We start from the raw sequence: 23,789 nt of genomic DNA, 5'->3' as shown, positions 1-23,789 counted from the left end.
TTTGCCATACTTCTAGGCCCAAAAAATAGTGCAAGAGTCCAAGATCTTTCATATCAAACTCAGAGGCAAGATCATATTTGCATTTTACAATAAGATAATTTTCCCTTATTAGTAGTACGTCATTAACATATAAAACAAGAATTACCATATCACCATCTGATATTTTGAAATATATTAAGATCAACTTCATTTTTGGAGTGTCCTAGTTTGGTAAGATAGCAGTCTATCTTTCGTACCATGCCCTGGGGACTTGTTTAAGGTCATAGAGGGCCTTCTTTAATTTACACACATAGGAGTTCCTTGTCATGAGTGACAAAACCTTCTGGTTGTTTTAGATATACTTCCTTATCAATAACAACATTCAAAAAGGCAATCTTGATGTTCATTTGACGAATCTTCCATCCTTTGGATGCTGCAATAGCAATAATGGTTCTGACAACCGAAGCAAATATCTCTTCATAATCAATTCCAGCCTTTTGAGAGAATCCCCTGATAACGAATCTGGCTTTGTGTTTGTCAATAGTACCATCAGGTGCACATTTGATTTTGAATAACCATTTACAGGAGACAATTGATGATTCAGATTTCATGAGTTTAGAGATAAGAGCAACACAACATGAATGACTTCTAGTTTTCTTAATTCTCTAAAGATTTCATCAAGTTCTACATTGTTTTCTTCAATCATCTTTCTTGCCCATAGTGGCCTTTTCTTGTTGTTAGAAATTTCAACATTTCTAGTAGTTGATGATAAGTGTTCATGATCTTCTAAGAAATTCTCTCTCTGATTCTCAACTATAAGGTTTTCATCTAATTTTGTAGTTGGTTCCTCATTTAATTCTTCAATGTTTTTAGAGAGGTTATATGTAGTATCTTCTTCAAATTTAACATCTCTGCTGATTTCAATAGTTCTTTATCCTGGAATGTAGACTCAGTAACCTTTGGAGGATTCACTATACCCAACAAATATACCTTTCTTCCCAGAGGGTTCTAGTTTGGATCTCTTTTCTTTAGGGACGTGTATATATATAGGACAGCCAAAGATTCTCAAGTGACTTAAATCAGGCTTGTTTCCTGTAAAGGCTTCTTCAGGCGTTATATTTTCTAAAATTGAATGAGGACATCTAGTTTGGATGTATATTGTTGTATTTGAGGCTTTAGCCCAAAATGACATGTGAAGATTTTGATCATGCATCATAGCTTTAACAAATTCAATAATAGTTATGTTTTTCCTTTTTGTCATTTCATTCTATTGTAGATTATAAGGTACCATATACTCCCTCTTAATCCCAATAGAAGTGCATAATTCTTTAAAGTTCTTAGAAATGTATTCACCCCCATTGTCAAATCTTAGAGTTTTGATTTTCTTCCCAGTTTGATTTTTGACTACTGCTTTAAACTCTTTGAACTTTGATAATACTTCATTTGACTGTTTGAGTTTTAGGATATAAATCCAGGTATTCCTGGAGAAGTCATCAATAAAAATTACATAATACAAGAACCCACTTAGTGAAGGTATTGACATAGGACCACACAAGTCGGCATAAATAAGTTCAAATACAGTTTTGTATTTATGTTCGCTATGAGGAAAAGATCCTTCTGTATTTTTTCCTAAAGCACATCCCTTGCAGGTTACAACATGATCAGATTTTAGACTAGGTAGGCCTATGACAATCTTTTCCATAGAGGGTAGAGCACGAAAATGAAGGTGCCCTAGCCTTCTGTGCCAAATTTCATTGGAGTTTGAAACTTCACGATTTATGGCTAGGTTTTGAGGGTTGCATAGTTTTATATAGATATCCATCCTAAAACCTATAGTAATTGCATTCTTAATGTTGGAATCCTTAGGCCAAGATAGAACTCTATCTTCTTGAAAGGTGACATGATATCCTTGGTCTGCTAAACCAAAAATGGAGACCAAATTCCTTTTGATGCCAAATACATATAGTACATCTTTTAGTTGTAGAGTAACTCTGGTTTTCAATTGTATTGAGCATGTCCCGATTCCTTTTATTGGATAGGTGAAGTTATCCCCTATTGTGACTTCTTTAGTAGAGTGACCTTCAAAGGTTTCGAATTGGTCTCTAAATCAAATTATGCATCAAGATGCTCCACTATCTATTATGCTAGTATTCTTATTAGTGTTTAGTTCACTTGATAAGGCTAAAAAGAATAGTGAGTTTTCTTCCTTGACTTCAGCTAGGGCAGCTTAAATTTTTTTTCTTTCCTGGCAGTATTTGTGACTGTGTCCAAATTTATCACACTTGTAGCATTGAACTTTAGACATGTCTCTTTTCTTGTATGTTTGATTATTCTTACCCCTTCTTCGTTTGAAGTATATTTTCTTTCCTTTATTGTTTGTGTTAGCTTGAAGGGCTTGTATTTCTCCCTCTTGATTTGGACTGATTCCTCTTGTAGTCAATCTTGATTCCTCTTGTGTACAGTCATTCTTATGTTGGTCAAAAATTGGCAATTCAGGTTGAGCACTAATTCCTCGAATAAAGGACTCCCAAGACATAGGTGAGCCTTTAAGAGCTTTTAAGGATAATTCCTTGTCATCTACCTTATTTCCAATGGTTGAATGTTGATCTTTTAATTCTGCAATTCTCATGAAATAAGAAGTAATAGTCTCTTCTTTATTTGTCTTGATGTACAGTAGTTGTTGTTTCAAAGTGAGTAGTCTGCTGGTATTATCAATTTCAAATGTGATTTGAATAGTCATGAACATCTCATAGGCGGTCTTTAGATTTGATATGGATGGGAGTATGTGATCTTTGACAAAATCTATGATACTTTTCATAGCTTTCTTATTATGCCTTTTTCAAATTGTTTTATCTGGCTCTTTTCGGGCATTATTTTATTTTCTTCCATGTATGCTTCTAATTCAAGTTCTCAAAGGATGATCATAATTTGAATTTTCCATGACACGAAGTTTGTAGCACCTTCAAGTCTGTCCTCAAGCCTTACGTGGTTCACTATGGTTGCAACTTAGAAATTAATTTAAATAGGTTTGAAATTTGAGTGGTAAACAATTATTTAAACTCTATCAACTAGGTTCTGATACCATGTGAAGTAATGAAGGATCTCTGACAGAGTAACAAAATGAGTGCTTCTAGTACTGCCCAGTTGAAAGTCTGAAATGTATAACTGTATGTTCAAATCTGATATCGGCTGTGACTCTTTAGTACTATCTTAAATGCTCAGAATTAATACCAAGATGTATATGAAGATATTCAGATAACACAGCAACTTAAAGCAAGGTATATACTTCAGACCGAATGCAGATATATTAATGTGTTATTCGCTGCACAGAATACTAGTCATTGCCATTGATTGATTGATCTTCCTCTTCAGCAGTGATCAATATAAATAGAGAGGCAATAGTCATGTTCACATAGAGACATGACTCTACAAGGCTATTGCCACATAGGGTCATGTCCCTACATGGACATGACTGCCCAGTCAAACAAGACATAATCTTAATTAGTTGAGGAGATCGATCATATACAAGATGCTGATGGAGACATATGCAAGATGCCTGATTACTATGAAGGGTGCACGATCATAGTAGGAATAATATTGGATAAGTTTAAGAAAGAGATCGAACTGTTATGTAATGCAGTAGTAACCTGTGTAAGTCTCTCTCTCTCTCTCTCTCTCTCTCTCTCTCTCTCTCTCTCTCTCTCTCTCTCTCTATATATATATATATATATGTACATATATATTATGTACAAATATACATATACACTTTTCTGATTTACTACTGGCTTCAATTTGACTGAAGCTACATACTTTAACACTGAAGTATTTTCAATATTTGTAAAAGACTTTTTTCACAATTAATGATCAGTTACCTTTGCTTCCAAGGTTTCAGTGTTTTTTTTATTGTCTCTTCTGTAATTTCTATTTCCAGCAAGTAGAAACATCTTTGAGTCTTTTTGCATAGACATTCTCGACTTATATTTTCAGTTTGAATATCAGAATTTTATGAGAATTCCTTTCCATATGAATTTTGTTCTATTGGTCTTTTCCAGTAAAAGTTAAATTCAATAGAACTAATTGGAATCATGTTCAACAATCAAAGGCATTAATAAAGATCGAGATAGCTTAAAGGGTTGTCCCAGAGGCAATCTTAAAAGTTGTCTCACAGAGGTTATACCTTAAAATTTAAAAAACCACTGACCTATAACCAAACAGAAGGAAGGCACTGGTCATATTATTCAATCAATCAATCGAATAACCAATTCAATAAAAGATAGATAAAAATCAAGTAAAGAAGAATACAATCAGCAGTAAGCAATAAAAGCACTTAGAAGAAGCAATACCAAAAGGTCAAAGATTCAAGCAACACAAACCACTTGTCTGAAGATACATGCCACATTAAAATTAGCGATAAAAGGGAATAGTGTATACATCTGCTGCAAAAAGTTTCAACTTAAAAGAGTTGGAATAAAGACCTACCCGCCTTGGTTCTGCAGAGCCAAAAGTGCAAGAATTCAATCTCTTGGAAGATAGAATTCATTAGATGGTCAGATCACTTGGAAGGTTTGATAACAAAACTTAGCATAATTTGAGAACTTCCCAATCTATCGATTTGTAAACCAACAATGTACTTGCCTAATCAATGAAAATATTGACAATCTGGAACAATGTGGTTTTAAATGTAGAACAAGCTCCGAAGACAAATCGACAACCAAATATAAGTAATCAAAAAACAGGCAGATTGACCTACTTAATGGCAAAAGCAGCTCGATTAAGCTGCTCCACGAAAAACCAGGCAAATTGACTTGCTCCACTGCTATGGAATGATTCGCTGATATGAAGCCTAACCAATGAAAAAAGGGAGCCAGATTAAGCTCTAGAACAGATTGACCCTTGGTCCAATACACGACCACCTACAAAGAATGTGCAAAGGTTTCTCAGAATTGAAAACTGTTTTAGCACCTAGGGGCCCCAGCCCCTAGATGCCAAGATGACCCACAATGCTAATGAGAGGGGGGAATAAATGGGGCCCGGTGGCCAAGTATTGATGGGTTGGCCGGAATTTTTGGAGTCACCTCCAGATGATTAAATCAACTGATCCACTCACAGCAATGTCAAGATCTACAATCAACACCACACATAACACTACGAGCATTGGAGAGCACTGCTAGCTGCACACAAGTACTTCCAATAAATGTGTGAGCAAAGAGCCACAACAAGAGGTGTGAGTTTTGTTGTTGGTAAATTCTATATTGTAGCCGACGGGTAGAATAGTATCCAAAAGGGCACGTGATGGTTGAGTCACCCCTTCAAGAAGGTATATGTACACCATCCGGAATGGACTTGGTAATGATCATCATCATCGTGATGAGTCACCCCTTCGGGAAGGTATATGTACTCAATGCTTACAATCGGATTACAATGATGATGATCATTATCAAGTCCATTCTGGATGGTGTACATATACCTTCCCGAAGGGGTGACTCAACCATCACGTGCCCTTTCGGATACTATTCTACCCATCGGCTACAATATAGAATTTAATGACAACAAGTTTATACTCGCAATATATAGGATCATCAATCGGCCATATGAAGCTCTTAAAATGCCTCTGCAGCAGAAATGTGACACAAATAATGTCCCTCAAATTACCATATGTAATGTCCCCATTTTAGCAGTTGACCAAGTGTGTGTGCGTTAGCCTTGTTCTACATGGTCCCGAGGGCAAACGAAGGGTTTAATGGGATCCTGGAGTGTTTTGACCTAGTCATTTCCAGTTTGGGCCAAAACGAAGTTGATTTACTCAGTTTCAGGCATACTTAATATTTTTAGTAAGTCGGCAGGACACAGTGCAGGTCAATTTTGATGATTGGATTCGATACTCCTCGGTGAGAGCTTTCCGATGAGCTATCACTCGCATTATTCGGAGTCCGATTGCTAATACATTTTAATGCCTGAAGTTTTATTAAAGTAACGTCTAATTTAATTGTAAAATATTAAAGTGTTACGTTAATATTTATTTTTTGGTAATGTGTACCCAAGGGAGACATAAGGGGTGTTTTAATATATGTTTTATATATTACACATCTTTTATCCCACATTGCCCATATGAGTTGAGCGGACCCTTGGAAATAGAATAAAAGGAAGCATTTGTGGCTTCATTAGGCAGGTTGAATATGAGAAGAAATTTGTGTGTGAGTTGTGTTGATGCGAGTTTTGTGTCACTACATAACATATTAGTAATTGGATGCTTGATACAGAATATCAAATACACAATTCCTCTCTTGAAAAGTTATCTCTCATGGGACATGAGTATAACTCCAATGTTCCTTACACCGTTGGATACTCGCTCAGTTTTATCAATGTGATTTGCTGGTAATCACGTAGGCGGCCTTACGTTTTCCTGTTTGAGAAAAATTTGGATCTTGGTGAGAAAATGGAGATGGTGGTTCGGTGTGAATGCTAGATGATGTTGATGGCGCGATGATGGCAATGTAGGGTGAATGGCGATGGAAGGTGAGAATGCCGATGTTTTGGTTTACTTCTCTAACTAACCTCTTCTAAGCATGAAATTTGGCTACTCAACTACTCCTACTCCTAAGAATGGAAGGTTAGCAGATGGACGGGGATCGAATCCAATGAAGGCTAACCAGCGGCCCTACCTCCATAGATGCAACGCTTCAAAGGTAAGTAAACTAGATCACCACACAAAGCCTCCCAACCAGCCGCTAGGATGCTAGTGGCCTAGTGTTGACCCCTATCAAACATCTACCAAAGCTACCATGCAACTATCCATTTTATTTTACTCTTACTCTAACAACTTGAAATGAAATTGCTTCAACTTGAAAAGAAAATTTAACTATGTGGAAGTAGAAAACATGCAATAACACCCAATGTTCTTAGTCAACATGCAATGAAAAAGAGAGCACTTTGGTATTATTTTCGCAACAATTTCTCCAACCCCCCCTTTTACAAATGAGAGCCAATGGCCTTATATAGAGGTCCAAAATACAATGGACGGTAGAGATCAAAACAAGATCGACGATCCAGATTGGATCCAAAAACCCTAATTAGGGTTGCCACCCCATCGGCCAATGAGAAGATGCCACCTCATCAATGGACCAATGAAAAAAGTGCAAAAGTGGCAACCAATGAGAAGGCACCAAAATGGTGGCCAATCAGAAACAAACACTTGTCCTATTCTAGAAGAAAGAGAAAGTTGCCACTTGGGCTTACATAAGATGATCTTCTAATATAATTCTTCCTTTTTCTTTTGTTCTTTTAGCTAAGGCAATGAACTTAGCTAGCCTTTCGTTAACTTCTTCCATAGGAGGACAAGGTGTGTGCTTCGCTCGGAGTTCTGCTGACTTTGCCACGCTGTTTGCTGCTTGTAGTATCCTTTCGTGATCCTTCTCATATTCCTTTGCAAACCCAATAAAAGCATCGAGTGAGGAAAGGGTGTTCAGATGTTTCCTTTTGACGACAGCCTTTCCTAACTCATCCAATCTCGATCCAAATCCTGTCTCACTGACATCCTCCTCTCTAATACCCTCAAAATCAAACGCCACCCCAACGTCGCTCATCATGGTCGAAATGGAAGTGTCGACGCTTGGGCCGTGTTGTGCAATCTCATCATGAATTTCTTCAAGTGTTCTGAATCTGGTAGTCAATGCGACATACCAAGATTCAACTATGCTCAATCCTCTCTCATCAACCAACCGGGCTCTTTCCAAATATGCCTCCGGTAGCCTAATGAATGCCTGCAGCCTAGGAATAACCAAATCCTTGATGGGAAGAAAATTCTTCCATTCCTCTTCAAATAATCTGAATTTGTTTCTAACAGTCACCAATGACTGGAATGTTGAGATGAAGGAGGGCAAGAAATTTCGCCCATCCTGGATTGTATCATAGATCCAACCCCTTACTTCATGTAACTGAGCTGATACCTCTTCTGAATTGCTCCCGCTGTCTTGAGGAAGGGTTGCCTGATGCAGCTGTTGGATTGGCTGGCAATCTCTCCAATATTTGTTTTCGGCCTCCAACTTTACTACCCTTTCGTTTGCCTTCCTCAATCTTTCTCTGATTGATGCTATGCCTTCCTGAACCTCCTCACATTCCATATCATCTGTATTTCTTCCCAAATTATGTTCTACTATTTCGTACTCCTGGGCTGCAATCTCATCCGCTGCCTTATTGACTGTTGGTATAGCAATCTGAACCCTTCGGTGACCATCACTGTCGCTTCTGATTACCCTTGCCACCGTATTTGCCATCTGTTTTTGGTTCTCGCTATCATCCTTTTCTATTAGTCCTTGGATATCATCAACTGCGTGAGCCATTACCACCTCGCCTCTCGGCATAAGCATTTGCCTTAACCATAGTGGTGCAGTGCATCTCCCCAAATCCGGATTCGGTTCGACCAACAAAGCATCACCAACGGCCTTAGACGCCTGACTTATCTCTTCAATATCAATCGGCCCATCTTCTTCTCTACTAGTTTCTGCCATATTTCCTTGCTGGTTCTCTGAGAGAGGGGAGTACTCCGTACTTTCACTGTAGCCACTTGATTCCGAATCAGAGCTCACCTCCACTGCGGCCCCTTTATCACTCGAATTGACCTCTTGGCTTCTAGCCTTAGTTATACTCTCCCTTGACGACGCTGCCCGCTGTCTCTTGGCTGGAGGTTCCGAACGTTCTTGGCTTTTCTCTACCTCCAAAGCCCTCTTCTTGCTATTTCTAACTGTCTCCGATTGCCGGCCACTTCCTTCACCCTTCTGTCCGATTGATTCTACTAGACCTTCCTTCGGTTTCATCATCTCATAAGTAAGGAGAACCTTTTGTCTTTGTAGTTTTCTCAACTTGGCATTATACCACGACTCGGTATGCAAATCTACTGTCCTTGTGACTGCCTCCAAGGAAGGATCCTGATGATCGTCCCAATCCACTGGATTCAACTCTGTTCCAACTACTGTCTCATAGTCTTCTCTCAACACACTACGATCATCCTCCAATTGATCGGGAATATCAAGGCCTCTCCATCTGATATCTCTCATCATGTTCACCGACAATCTCGAGAAAGCTAGCTTTCTCACGTGAAAATCATCCTTTGCATTGGCCCAAAAGTCCTCTATAGTGGGAACATGCTTAAATTCGCTTTCATGAGATGCCTTGATAAGACCAACAGGGTCGAATCCTTGCCTTGCTCTGTACCATCCTAGATGATACCACTCCAATTCCTTTTCCGCAGCCTCAAAGGCGGCCCAATTTGGGCAACTATCATTGCCAATTATAATTGAGAAGGAAACGCCTGTTTTCCCCTCATTCCTCATTACTCTATCATAGTGCTCAAGCTGCCTAACCAATTCCATCAAAACTACCTTGTCGGGCGGGTATCTTGGAAGCCTCTTGGGACAAACTGTACTTCCTGCCACTCTAATGTATGTGAATTGCGGGAATTGGATGAACCAACTCCCAAACTTCTTAATCCTTGCTTCTGCTTCCGATGAAAGTCTCTTAGCAGGCGCCCCTTGTAATACCCTTACTATCTTCATGGCGAATGCATCGCAAAACATCTTGTAATCCTTGTTATTGTGCAAATGAAGCTGCGGATAGCATTCATGCACCAAATATTGCCCCGGCCCATTACCAATCTCTCCTAAGGCCCTAAGTCCCGGACTCTCATACAATCTACCAATTAAGTAAAACAGATAGGATCCCATATAGAATTGCCTTTGGTTTTGAATTGTTCTAAGTTGCAACTCTAAATTTTCACTTATGATCCTAGCCCAATCAAATTTTCCTTTTCCCTTTTCAATTTCATCAATGAAGAAGTACATCCAGTTTTCGAATTGCATAGCTTGAGCTAGGCCCATGATCCGGCTGAGAAGAACAATGAGATCGCCATATTCCGGCTTGAAATCTGCCACTGTAAGCCTTGTTGATTTGTTAACTCCTTTCCTTCCTTCGTGTATCCAATTCCGCTTTAGATGTGAGAAGTAGGCCTCTTGGTTACCTTGAAATGATTTGGCCGCCTGATCCACCATTACAATTGTCATGCCCTTGCTCTGGGGAATATTAAATGTCTCTTCAATTGCTTGTTCGCCAATGTTGGCCAACACTCTCTTCCCTTCGCCAAAAATGATGGATTTACTGTCTAGATCAAATCTGGATGCACACTCCATAATCAATTCTGGACAAGGCAAAGTAGGAGGAAAAGCTGCTGCATGTACAATTCCGCTCTTGTATATCCTCTTTGCCAAGGGGGATTGTCCTTCCTTTAGTCTGTCCCTCATCCGTATCATGTCCACTGTAGCGATATTAGTATCGGTTATTTTCTTCATTTTCGAGAAGAAGGAAGTTTTGGGCGTCATATCCTCTTTGTCTTTCTTAGCGTTTGCCCGCTTGGGATTCTTACTTGCACTATCATCCTCCATGCTCGTCGCCCTATTACGGGATGGTAGAGTGGTGGACCAAAAGGCAAGAAGAACCAAGTAGTGCAATTCTTAGAAAAGAGCGAAAGAATGGATGTCAGCTTAAGCACTCCTTGCAACTCTAGATGATGACTTTCACCTTAACTAATAATCTTACAGCAACTTTTCGGAACCCGGGATATGACATCAAAGAATTACGAATCCCTTTGCAAATTAGAAAACAAAGCCTCTAAGCTTATCCAACACTTGCCTTCTATGCAAAAATCAAACTTTCATATGTATCTCTTCTCCCAACAAAATTGCCCAAATCTGATATAAAAAATTGCAGCCCCTCTAGAAAATCAGAATTTTGTCTTCCACAAATTTCGGCCCCCACAAAATTCGGCTTCCACAAAATTCGGCTAAGCATGAAAAAAAAATCTGCCCTTCCACAAAATTCGCCCAAGCAAAGAAGGAGCAAAATCTGTAAAATCTGCCACCTAGGGCACAAATCGCAGCCCACAAAGTGGAGCAAAAATCCCCAAAAACGCAAAAAATCTGGCCCTTAGACAAATCGCCCAACAATGGCAATGGAGAAATTGCCCAAAAATCGCCAAAAAACTGCCTTCCACCAATTTCGCCCAAGTCTAGAAATCTGCCCTTGCTTCAAATTCGCCCAAGCATGAGGAGCAAATGAATTGATGAAAATGAAATGGGAGGGGACTCCCTTTATAGCAGCTTTCACCTTCCTCCCAGGCTGGCCGACTTGGTCCCATAGAGGAAAAAAAACCAAAATTAAAGCTAAGTTAGTGGCCCACTTTAAATACTTTGCCAAAATTTTAATTTTCTAAAATGAAAACTGCACTTTTAATTTACTAATTAACCACAAATTGCAAAACGAAATTGAATGGTGCCTTGGGGATGCTAAAAATTTCTATTTAATGAGGGTTTGCTAATTAATACATCCTTGAAATTGAATTTTGGCTAACCAAAAGCCATTTCTTAATATTAATTTACCAATTTCATTAAATACCAAAAGCTTTCAAGGCAAATTTAATCTATTAAAGCCAATTTTTGCAATTTTTCTCTAAATCGATTTTGCTAAATAATTAAAATTTTATGACAAAAAATAAAATTGCCTCTAGAGTAAAAATCGATTTTGCAATTTAACTTCATCTTACAAAATTAAATTCTATTTCACCAAAAAAATAAGATTTTCCAAGAACCTAAGTCTAACGAAAAATTTCCTTATTTGAAAATCATTCAAATTTACAATTAAATCCAAATTTTCAAAAGAAATCGTCTAAGTACAAAATTCACAATCTTATCCTGCCAAGTTGAAATCAATTTTGAACTTATTTGGCCTAAGGATAGAACTGATAGCTCTGGAAAATCAAGTTGAAACCGGGTGAAAAATACATCTAACCTTCTCCACTGGCCCTAAAGGCGATCAAAAAGGGGGTCCCCAAGATTTTGGGGCGATGTGTGAAAACCTCACAACAAGTTGTAGCTCCGTTCTTGGCATTTGAGGACGTTTATCCTCTCTTGTAACATTCTAGACGTCATTCCCTTGGGGTTTGGCCTTTGGAATTCTTTGTTATCGGCTTCATTATCAGGCAGTTTAGTTACATTTCCAGCTACAGGCGGATTTGGTATTTTGCTCATATCTTCTTCACTACTTGTCCGACGCTTATGCCGCTTTGAGGGAACGATATTACGAAGGTAGTGGACTGATTGAAGGACAAAGTACTATAGCAACAAGTTCGAAAGCATGGGTCGGAGTATTATGTCAATGATGCTGAAGTAATTAGTGAGTTGATAAATCTGCCATGTATTTGGTTTTATGAATTCTGAAAATAACATTTATTTGGCTGTAGTTCATTTCCACTTTGCATATTATTGTAGTTTCTTTCTTGTTTATGTTGTATGATACCAATTCCATGCACAAAACACAACAAACAAATAAACGTTTGATTTCTGGAGTTATAAGGGGTTTAAAACATTAAACAGAGAAATAAGAGGTTGAATGCAAACTGTTTGACATAATTCCTTTCAGCAATTTGATTTAGTTTTTGGGGCATTCAGGGGTGCCCATTACAGTGGTATCAGAGCTATAAGTCCTGCCATCCTGTGGACGTCTTATAGGGAATTTGGAACGGCCGGATAGAGGAAAAGTGTTTGACGAAATGTCAAAACACTAAAATCAGAAATAAGAAAAAAACACAGGCTAAGCATTGAGCATGCGACAGGGGCCTTATAATTTCCGCGATACCAGAGCAAGACAAAATAGGATTTCAGACTTGCAAAGCAAACAGTCTAGTACATCTGTGCAGGGGAACATTGAATCCAGCCATACAGACACAGAGGAGATATTCTTTGATCCGGGCAACAATATGGGTGATCGAGATGACAGGAATACAGGATTAGGCGGAGGCGGGAAAGCCGGTCTAGATCAGGGGGACGTAATGTTCAGACAATTACTGGATACATTAGAGCAGGGGCAGCGTATGCAACAGGAGCAGAATAGGCGAATGGACATGATGTTGCAGCTCATGGCTAGACAGATGGGTGTCAATATTAATCCAAGTGATGCCAACAACAGAAACAATAACAATGAGGGAAACAATAACAATGGGGGAAACAATAACCATGGAGGCCAAGGCAACAACAATGGTCCTGAGAATAACATTAATGGTAATAATGGACACGGCAACAATGGGAATGAGGCTGATAACTTTAGACACGTTGCACACCCAGCGCGGACTGCGAGCTCGAGACCTCTTCTACCCACTTTCCCACCCAGAGATCTGGTTCAACCAGTAAACGAACCGCAGATTACCGAGTTACAGGATCAGTTCAGGAGGGACTGGGAGGCTAGTGGACCGGAGTTTCAGGCGGATATTTCTCTTAGAGATTATATGGACTTGAGGATGAGACACATGCCTAAAGCAGGAGGGAGGAATCAAAACTTTGAGCTGAGGAAGAAAGTTGGAAAACTTTCTTTACCTTATTATGATGCTTCAGGGAAGATGACTGCACGAGCTTGGGTGCAGAAGGTAGATACATACTTGCAGCTAAATCCTATGCCTGAGGAGGAGGCTATCAAGTATGCGGCTATGCACTTGGATGGCGTTGCACATGAATGGTGGCATCATGGCATGGTGACTTTGGGGCATAATCAGATTACATCCTATGAGGAATTCACCGAAACATTGATTGAGAGATTTGACACTAAGGATCCCGAGTTACATTTCAAGGAGCTAGCACAGTTAAAACAGTCAGGTTCTGTGGATGCTTACATTGCCGAGTTTCAGCGCTTGTCTGTACTTGTTACTGATATCTCTCCTAGGAGATTGGTGGTGTTATTTTGTGATGGTCTTGCTGATCCATTACGAGGTTGGGTGAAGGGACATGATCCACTCACCTTAGCTGAAGCAACTAAAAAGGCACGAGATTTAGCCCCTTCGGTATACAAAGGAAAAAACCATTCAACAGATTCTTCCTACCGCAAGGACAAAGACAAAAAACCGTTTCAAAAAGAGTATAGCAAACCCAAAGAAGGATCAAAAGGACTAGACAATGAAACCTTGAATGAACTTCGAAAGAAGAAGCTGTGCTTCCATTGTAGAGAGCCTTGGGACTTATCGCATAAATGTTCTCTCAAGGCTAAGGCAAATCAAATGGAGTATTTTTCAGCAGAAGAGTCAGAGTCAGAAGGGGAGGATCAGCACTCCGATTCAGATGAGGGTAACACTATAAAGGAGAGCAACATTCCTAAGGATGATAGATCGTTGGCACGCTTGACAGGGGCCCAAAAGGCAATCACATTTAAGGTCAGGGGTACTATCCAGGGGCAGAAAGTGATATCTCTTATTGACACTGGGGCTACACATAACTTCATAGATGCACAGTTGGTAGCCAGGAGAGGGTTACAGACAGAGGAGCATGATGGGTTTAGAGTCATGGTGGCTAACGGTGATAAGTTATTATGCACTCGGAAGATATCTAATCTTTGCATCAGGTTTGGAGATGGTTACGAGTTGGAGGATGAGTTCTATGTTGTGGACATGGGAGATTATGATGTCATCCTCGGCATGACATGGATGGCTTCACTAGTTGAGTTCACACTCAATCTAGCGAAATTGGAGATGAGATTCCAGCATGAGGGCAGAACTGTGGTACTTAGAGGACTTTCAGATGGAGGTTGCAAAGTAGTGTCCTTGAGGAGAATGCAGAGACTTTTTCGTCATGATGACATAGAGTGGGCGGCAGAGTGCTACATTATGCCAACTTCACCAGAGCCACAAGAAAAGAGTCATCCACCAGATATCCAGAAGATAATTGATAGACACGCTAAAGTATTTAGCGATATTCCTCATGGGGTTCCTCCTGACAGAGGGATGGAACATGTTATTGAGCTCGAGGAGGGAGCCAAACCAGTTATGATTACTCCCTATCATCATCCTAAGAAACACAAGGATGAGATAGAGAAGGCGATTAAGGATTTGTTGGAGATGGGGCATATCAGGCCCAGTAAGAGCCCCTTTGCTTCAGCAGTAGTATTGGTAAAGAAGAAGGATGAGACAATGCGCATGTGCATTGATTACAGGGCACTGAATAAGAAAACAATTAAAAACAAGTATCCCATTCCTAGGATTGATGAGCTGATTGATGAGTTGCATGGGGCATGCTTCTTCACCAAAATTGATTTGCGATCCGGATACCATCAGATCAAGATGAGAGCAAAGGACATTGAGAAAACAGCCTTCCAATGTCACTATGGCCACTTTGAGTTCATGGTTATGCCATTTGGTCTAACCAATGCACCTGCTACATTTCAAAGTTGTATGAACCAGGTATTCAGGAAGCAGCTGAGGAGATTTGTCTTGATCTTCTTTGATGACATCTTGGTCTTCAGTAAGACCTGGGAGGAGCACTTACATCATCTGGAGGAGGTGTTATCTATTCTAGAGAGAGAGTCATTGTATGCCAAGGAATCTAAATGTGAGTTTGGCATGACTGAGCTCCTTTACCTTGGGCATATTATTAGTGCAGATGGCGTTCGGGTTGATCCCGAAAAGATTAGAGCTATTGTAGAGTGGCCTACTCCCACAAACCTTACACAGCTTAAGGGATTCTTTGGTTTATGTGGTTTTTATAGGAGGTTTGTTAAGGGATTCTCACAGATTGCTACACCCTTGACAGATCTTACCAGGAAAGGAGCCTTCGTGTGGACAGGGGCAGCACAGAGGTGTTTTGAGCATTTCAAGCGGGTAATGTCTTCATGTCCAGTTCTAGCTCTACCGGATTTCACGAAGCCTTTTGAGCTTCATTGTGATGCATCAGGTGATGGGATTGGAGCAGTATTGATGCAGGAGAAGCATCCCATTGCATTCGAGAGTAGGAAGCTCCGAGGAGTTGAGAAAAGTTATTCTGTCTATGACCGGGAGATGTTGGCCATAATGCATGCATTGGCCAAATTTCGATCATATTTGGTAGGTGGACGTTTTGTGATCAAGACTGATCACAACAGTATTAAATACTTCATGAGCCAGCGTGATCTTAATGACCGGCAACAAAAATGGGTGACTAAATTGCAGGCTTATGACTTTGACATAGAGTTTGTCAAAGGTAAGAAAAATGTGGTGGCTGATGCCTTATCTCGGAGACCTCACTTATGTGCTCTGGCAGAGATTTCAAGAGATTGGAGAGATCGGATTATAGCAGAGTATGTCGAAGATGCTTGGGCTTCTAGATTGATTTCAGGTACCTGTAATGACCCTTACTATAAAGGCCACTGAAACCCTCAAACTGGACTTAGGAATTTTGTCAAACAGTTGGCATGTAACCGAATAAGGCTGCAATATTACTAATTGTTGTACAACGAAACCTCAATATATGATGCCAATAATGTGTGAGCAACAATTCCAGATTATAACACTACCAATCTAAGAGATAGATGACAATATGAAACTCAAATATGAAGTCCAATGCAATTCTAATTTTATGACAGCAAATAGAACTGATTACAATGAGAGACTGTCACAACTATGCACTTCTAATACATCAAGCTCTTGACAATGCAATGTTATGACATGAACAATAACCCAGTTCAGATTTGGAATGCAAATGACGAAACTTTTACAACAGTTATTAATGACTGGAAATAACTATTTATGCAATGACAGTGCTGAGTGTTCTAATCCATAACATGCAATATTTTGGCAATCAAAACTTCAGTTTGTGCACCTGGAATAGCTCCAATTTTGCCGGATATGAATGCTGAATTAATGCCACACGAAGACCTCACAATCTGCCCCAAACCGACTCACAAAATTGCTGTTGCTGCCCAACTGACAGGGCCGTACAGGTACGGCCTGGTACGGCTGCTAGATAAAAAATATTGCAGCGTTTTTTTGTCACTCCAAAAGCAGTAAATCTGGGCGCCTAGGGTTGCTAAATACCCCCTAAAATATGAAATTCATCCGTCAAGCCAATTAGGAGTTATGAGCAAAAACGTGGGTCCAAACCCTGGACTGGCAGTCTGAAAATAATGCACAATTGTGTCTTCAAACCCTGTTAATCAATCCACAAATGCTAGGGCATAACTGAAACCCTTATTCCAACCAAAGTAAACCCTTATAACTGAATCTCAATGAAGTCCAAATGAGATGGCTGAATTACCAACTCCTCAAATGCAACAATTCAGGTGATATTTCACACCCTCAAAGTCGTCAATCCAAGGGAGTGATTCGTTCCCAAAGATCAAATAATAATTTGCAGACCCAAGAGACTACAAATTTGCTCCACAATGGAAGAAGTAGAAGAAATCTCAAATCCAAGCATGTCCAAAATGAGAGGCCCAGCCCTCTATTTATTCACTTTTCTAAAAAGTTGCTAGAACTTCTAGAAACATCCTTTATAAAATCTCATTATAATGCACTTTTTCTAGAACTTCTAGAAACATCCTTTATAAAATCTCATTATAATGCACTTTTTATAATAAAGTAATTTTATAAAATAAAAAGTGCAACTCAACTTAAAATTATAACATGTAGGCCCCAATAACACATAATAATAAAATATAACCTCTTAACACTTCTTCAAGAGCAAGATATGACCATCTGATCTGCAAAATTGACTCTCTCTCCACACCATTTGCCTACGAGAGTCTGGAATAGCCAAAATCCATGATCAATGTCATGTCGAACTAAAGAGGGGACATTACAGTACCATACAGGATGATCACTATGAGGTGATAGATGGATTGATCAGAGTTCAGGACAGGGTTTATTTGATTCCGTCATCACATTTGAGAGAGGCGATACTGAAGGCATTTCATGATGCACCCACAGCTGGACATCCGGGGGTCTTCAAGACCTACAGGCAGATCCGAGAGCGGTTTTCATGGAAAGGGCTCAAGGATGATGTTCAGAGGTATGTCAAGGAGTGTGTGGTTTGCCAACAGAATAAGGGAGAGCACACATTTCCTGCAGGTTTATTACAACCCTTGCCCATTCCTGATAGGAAATGGGAAAGTATTTCGATGGACTTCATCACTGGTTTACCACGAGTGCAGGGAAGGGATTGCATCTATGTGGTGGTGGACCGCTTGACGAAGTTTGCTCACTTCTTTGCTATTCCATCCACTTACACAGCAGTACAGGTGGCAGATCTTCTCTTTAGAGAGATATTCAGGTTACATGGGCTGCCCAGATTCATTGTCAGCGACCGGGATAGTAAGTTTATGAGTGTTTTTTGGCAAGAGTTGTTTAGGTTGCGTGGTACAGATCTTACACCTAGCACTAGTTATCATCCACAAACAGATGGGCAAACAGAGATTGTGAATAAATGGGTGGAAGGATATTTGAGGAACTATGTAACTGCACAACAAAAGGCTTGGATCAGATGGTTGCATATGGGAGAGTATTGTTATAACACCACTTATCATATGTCCATCAAGATGACTCCTTTCATGGCACTCTATGGCTATGAAGCACCTAGCTTCATGGATTTAGTTTTGGGGGACAGTAGAGTGCCCAAAGCCAAAAACTTATTGCAGGATAGTCAGGACATCCTGAAAGTGCTCAAAGAGAATATACAACAGGCCCAGAATCAACAGAAATTGTATGCTGATCAGCACCGAATAGAGCGTAGCTTCGAGGTAGGGGATATGGTTTACTTGAGGCTACAACCATATAGACAGTCATCGCTCAAAAAGCGGGGAGCTGAAAAGTTGAAACCTAGATTTTATGGTCCCTACAGGGTGATTTGCAAAGTGGGCAAAGTCGCCTATGAGCTTGAGCTTCCAGAGGGCAATCGAGTGCACAATGTGTTTCATGTGTCTAGGCTTAAGAAAGCCATTGGTCAGAGTGTAATGCCTTCTGCAGATTTACCCCATTTAGATGAGGAGGGGAAGCTTGTGTTAGTACCCGAGGCTATTCTGGACACCAAAGAGAGGAAGCTTAGAAACAGGATAGTGAAGGAGTATTTGGTCAGATGGAAAGACCTGCCAGAGGAAGATTCTACATGGGAGAGTGAGCAGGTTATTCAGCAGGCTGGACTGAGATTGCTTGAGGACAAGCAATTTCAAGGGGGGCGGACTGTAATGTCCCCATTTTAGCAATTGACCAAGTGTGTGTGTGTTAGCCTTGTTCTACATGGTCCCGAGGGCTAACGAAGGGTTTAATGGGATCCTGGAGTGTTTTGACCTAGTCATTTCCAGTTTGGGCCAAAACAAAGTTGATTTACTCAGTTTCAAGCATACTTACTATTTTTAGTAAGTCGGCAGGACAGTGCAGGTCAATTTTGGTGATTGGATTCGATACTCCTCGGTGAGAGCTTTCCGATGAGCTATCACTCACATTATTCGGTGTCCGATTGCTAATACATTTTAATGCCTGAAGTTTTATTAAAGTAACGTCTAATTTAATTGTAAAATATTAAAGTGTTACTTTAATATTTATTTTTTGGTGATGTGTACCCAAGGGAGACATAAGGGGTATTTTAATATATGTTTTATATATTACACATCTTTTATCCCACGTTGCCCATATGAGTTGAGCGGACCCTTGGAAATAGAATAAAAGGAAGCATTTGTGGCTTCATTAGGCAGGTTGAATATGAGAAGAAATTGGTGTGTGAGTTGCAGCTCCGTTCTTGGCATTTGAAGATGTTTATCCTCTCTTGTAACATTCTAGACGTCATTCCCTTGGGGTTTGGCCTTTAGAATTCTTTGTTATCGGCTTCATTATCAGGCAGTTTAGTTACATTTCCGGCTACAGGCGGATTTGGTATTTTGCTCATATCTTCTTCACTACTTGTCCGACGCTTATGCCGCTTTGAGGGAACGATATTACGAAGGTAGTGGACTGATTGAAGGACAAAGTACTGTAGCAGCAAGTTCGAAAGCATGGGCTGGAGTATTATGTCAATGATGCTGAAGTAATTAGTGAGTTGATAAATCTGCCATGTATTTGATTTTATGAATTCTGAAAATAACATTTATTTGGCTGTAGTTCATTTCCACTTTGCATATTATTGTAGTTTCTTTCTTGTTTATGTTGTATGATACCAATTCCATGCACAAAACACAACAAACAAATAAACGTTTGATTTCTGGAGTTATAAGGGGTTTAAAACATTAAACGGAGAAATAAGAGGTTGAATGCAAACTGTTTGACATAATTCCTTTCAGCAATTTGGTTTAGTTTTTGGGGCATTCAGGGGTGCCCATTACACCATATACTGCTGCTGCACACAAATTTGGGCCCACCACACAACAATCCTAAATGCAGTTATATGGTGAAACAGTAAAGTATGCAATCAATAGATAATCTTTGCCAAAGAAAATTATATGTTCTTAGAGTATTATGGCAGCCAAACAAAGCTGTGCTGCTCCCTAAAGGATCAAGATATCACTGCATGTATATGCTGTCGCTGGTGAAGAAATTAGCAGCCAATCCTCTTGTGTGCAAAACAAGGGCTTCGATCTGGCAAACACAATATGATGTAGGGGCAAAGAACAAATCTGAATGCAATGGATTTGTACAAGCCAACAGAGCCTACGCAGTGATCGAAGTAAATAGGAGACTTCTCCAAAGGATATTGCTCCAAACCATATTGCCACTTATCATTTCTAAAACAAACTCTCCAATCGAATGCTTCGGTTGATGAAATCACAGCAATTCTCCCAAAATATATCACAGGCCCAGATACAAACAGCCTACCCTTGATAGATCGCCTTGGCAAGAGAATGAAAAAGCATAACCCAAGAAGGGACACCCAATCCAAGGCAACAGAAATGCATTCAATCTCTGCAAACCAAGGATTGTGTACAATGTGTATGTGAGTTTTGACTCTCCAAAGCAATAATAAATGATGTGACTTTTTGAATTTGAGAAATAAGAAACCCCAAAAGAATCGATCTGAACAGGCCTGGTGAATGTTTCAGACTGGAATGCATAGATGATCAACAAGCTCTGATACCATGTTGGAGCAATGCTCCCAAGCTGCCAGAATCACCAATGCAAACACTTCAACAGAAAAGGAGAGATAAATTCATCAAGGAATATAAAATGATACTGAGATACTAAATAATGTACAAAACCTTGCTAGGCAAGGATAGAGCAGGTAGGGAGAAATAACTGAACAACTGCTAAAAACTAAATGCGCCAAATTCTTGACGCCTAAGAAAACTTAAGCACAAGAGTAAATGATAAAATACTCCAACAGAAACAACTGCTGATCATGAAACGGCACGAAGTTCCCAGAATTAGTGATCAGCATGGGGTATATAGATCAATAAAGACGGGAAGTTGGAGCAGTCCTCATGAGGTTAAAAAGAACATATACATATTATAAAGAGAACATATGAACACTCTTTTGGAGGTTTGGGACTTCCTAGGAGTCCTATTATCTAGCTAAAGTAAAGAGAAAGCCAAAAGGAAAAGAATCGTATAAATGTCGACAAATTAAAGTCAGTCTATGGGATTTAAGGTTACCGCCAAATTAAAGAATACAAGTACTAGGACTTTTTAAAAAAAACTGGAATACGAAGAGCAGCTAAAGAAGGAAACACTGTAATATGCCTAGAGAGAACAATGCCGCAGGAGAATGAAAATAAAGTCTCATAAGTAGTGAAAGCCACGAAGCAGAGAGTCGTAGAAAAATCCATGAAAGGCATGTCTACACTTTCCAGAATTCCATCTCTCTTTACTTGGCATCTTGCCAGTGATAAGAGCGCCCTAGTTGAGAAAATAAAAATGTTAAAAGTTTCAAAAAAATTGTATGTTTCTTAAATTTCTCGGGAATGGATTAAGGTTCTCGACCCTCTGTTGATAAAGGACTGTCAAGCGTTGGCAGAATTTGTGTGATGAAATTTCTGTAGCACTATCATCATGTTTTTAGTTAGTTAGGACAGATTATCCAAAAATCTCACAAATCAACACAACCATGTAATCCAAAATAGAGATGCAAATGAAAGATAAGCCCAATCAATTTTCTGCTCAACTAGGACATATTATCCAGAAATAAAAATCAACATGACCTTGTAATCCAAAACGATACAAGATAAACCCTACATAAAATCATAAAGTATACTGGAAAACAGAACTAACAATTGTGAATCAAGCAAGAATGGTATTGATATTAACCTTGAATGCAATGTCCCCTGGTGACATGACAAGACCTGCTCCCATAGACTCAAATGCGCCCCTGCCTCTGTAGTAAACTCTTGGATCATAACCCAACAAGGAAAGATGTGCAGTGTCACTCCCACACGCCAAGCCTGGTTCCACTGGATCCATCAGCCCACTCACACCTGCACAAGCCATTGCATCCAAATTGGGTGTGCGTGCAGCTTGCAAAGGAGTGAGAAATCCCAGCGATGGTATTGCCACATCCCCTATTCCATCGACAAGAATAAATGCCACTCTTCTCTTCTGAGACACACCTTCTCCTGTTTCCAGAACCATTTTATGGTATGGAATTGATGCTTTTATGAATTTGAGAAATCCCCCAAAAAAATAAAGCAATCGGGTCAGGAGATCAAGAATACCAGCGTCAACCGTTATAGCCAATACCACAAAAAGAGACTGAAATCATCATAAGACTTTGTCCAATGCGTCCATCTATTTTTTTTTTTTTTCCATTTTCTTTTTTCGCTCTTTGAGTTTGTACCCTTTTGTTCCACTGTAATCAATCTTGCAAGTGAAACTGGAATAGCTTTTGAAGAATATTCTGAAATCTGCGATGGAATCGGACAAATAACAATCTTCTTACTTCCAAAGAATCAAGTTAATCGTCATCAAGAAACTTCATACAAGTGTTAAAATGCCCTCAAAGGAAACCACTCAGATTGAATCTTCTTCCGCAGGAACGTAGAAAGTCATCACAACCAAACTGATGTTTCTATTTGCTCTTTTTATTTCAAAACTTTCGTTTGGTTTCCTTTGTCAATCGCCAGTGATCTAATCATAATAAAATTGCAGAAATTTTTTAACGGTTACCCCGAATGATCAATTCGTGATATGAAGTGAGTATTTTTAATTTATGATACAAGTATTGCATAAATTATTAGCTGTTTTATGGGAGGTAATTATTATATCTATTAGAAAGCAAGAGAGTTTATAGTATAATAGTAATAGTAATTTGTCATTTTTTATATGGGAGGTCTTGGTTCAAATTTCAAGTGGGGGATTTTTGGTTTAAATTCATGTAGGAAATCTTAGGTTCGAATCTACTTGAACTTAAACACATATTAATAACTAGCACTTGCACCAAAAGGTGCAATGTGTATGCCGATAGAAGCATATGCTATATTTTATTATTTGTACTTTTTTTATATCATCATGACTAGATTTTTTAAACATGATCATGGATGTGACGAGGGAAAGAAAATAATTAACCATGCATAATAAAACACACGCAATAAACAACTTTGGCCAATTTTTTCACCAAATTATTGATAGATAGATAATACATCAAATAATGCATATAGTTCTACACTCCTCTAAATCCCCACATCCACCACCCCTCCAACTAAACTTTCTCCTCACCGAAGCTAATGTAGAGACCCTAAAGACCTAACCCAAAATCAAAGTGCACAAGGTTAAAAGATGGTCAAGGGGATCTACATCATGAGGAAAAACACCCAAATGATCATATTTGATCAACTCCCCCATAGACTTCAAGGTTTCAAAACAAAAGAGGAAAATCAGTTTTACTGTTCCACTTTCTAGACTCGTACTTAGTCATTAATAACTTTAAACCCAGATATTATTTGGACAATCCAACGGTTGAAACTGTAGAAAACTAGGTTTACTAAAACATATATCAAAATTAGAAAGATTCAACGGTGCATTAAAAAGTTATTACCTTTGCACCAAGACCATTTTTTAC

General features: G+C 39.3%; 1 protein-coding gene across 1 annotated transcript in view; it reads right to left on the bottom strand.

Annotated features, from left to right (window-relative positions):
• LOC149566196 (uncharacterized) overlaps positions 1–22,783 on the bottom strand; it is a 63,174-nt gene extending 40,391 nt beyond the window's left edge. The window contains exon 1 of the mRNA XM_089819619.1: positions 22,043–22,783. Coding sequence (XP_089675745.1) covers positions 22,043–22,363 — 321 coding nt within the window. The 5' untranslated portion in view covers positions 22,364–22,783. The remainder of the gene's footprint in view (positions 1–22,042) is intronic.
• Between the last annotated feature and the right edge of the window lie 1,006 nt (positions 22,784–23,789).

The sequence above is a fragment of the Cupressus sempervirens genome, chromosome 3 (genome assembly GCF_028749045.1).
Source record: "Cupressus sempervirens isolate cs-2001-9-10 chromosome 3, ASM2874904v1, whole genome shotgun sequence".
Taxonomy (NCBI): domain Eukaryota; kingdom Viridiplantae; phylum Streptophyta; class Pinopsida; order Cupressales; family Cupressaceae; genus Cupressus; species Cupressus sempervirens.
Note: the sequence above shows the minus strand (reverse complement) of the source record. Positions and strands in the feature narration are given on the sequence as shown.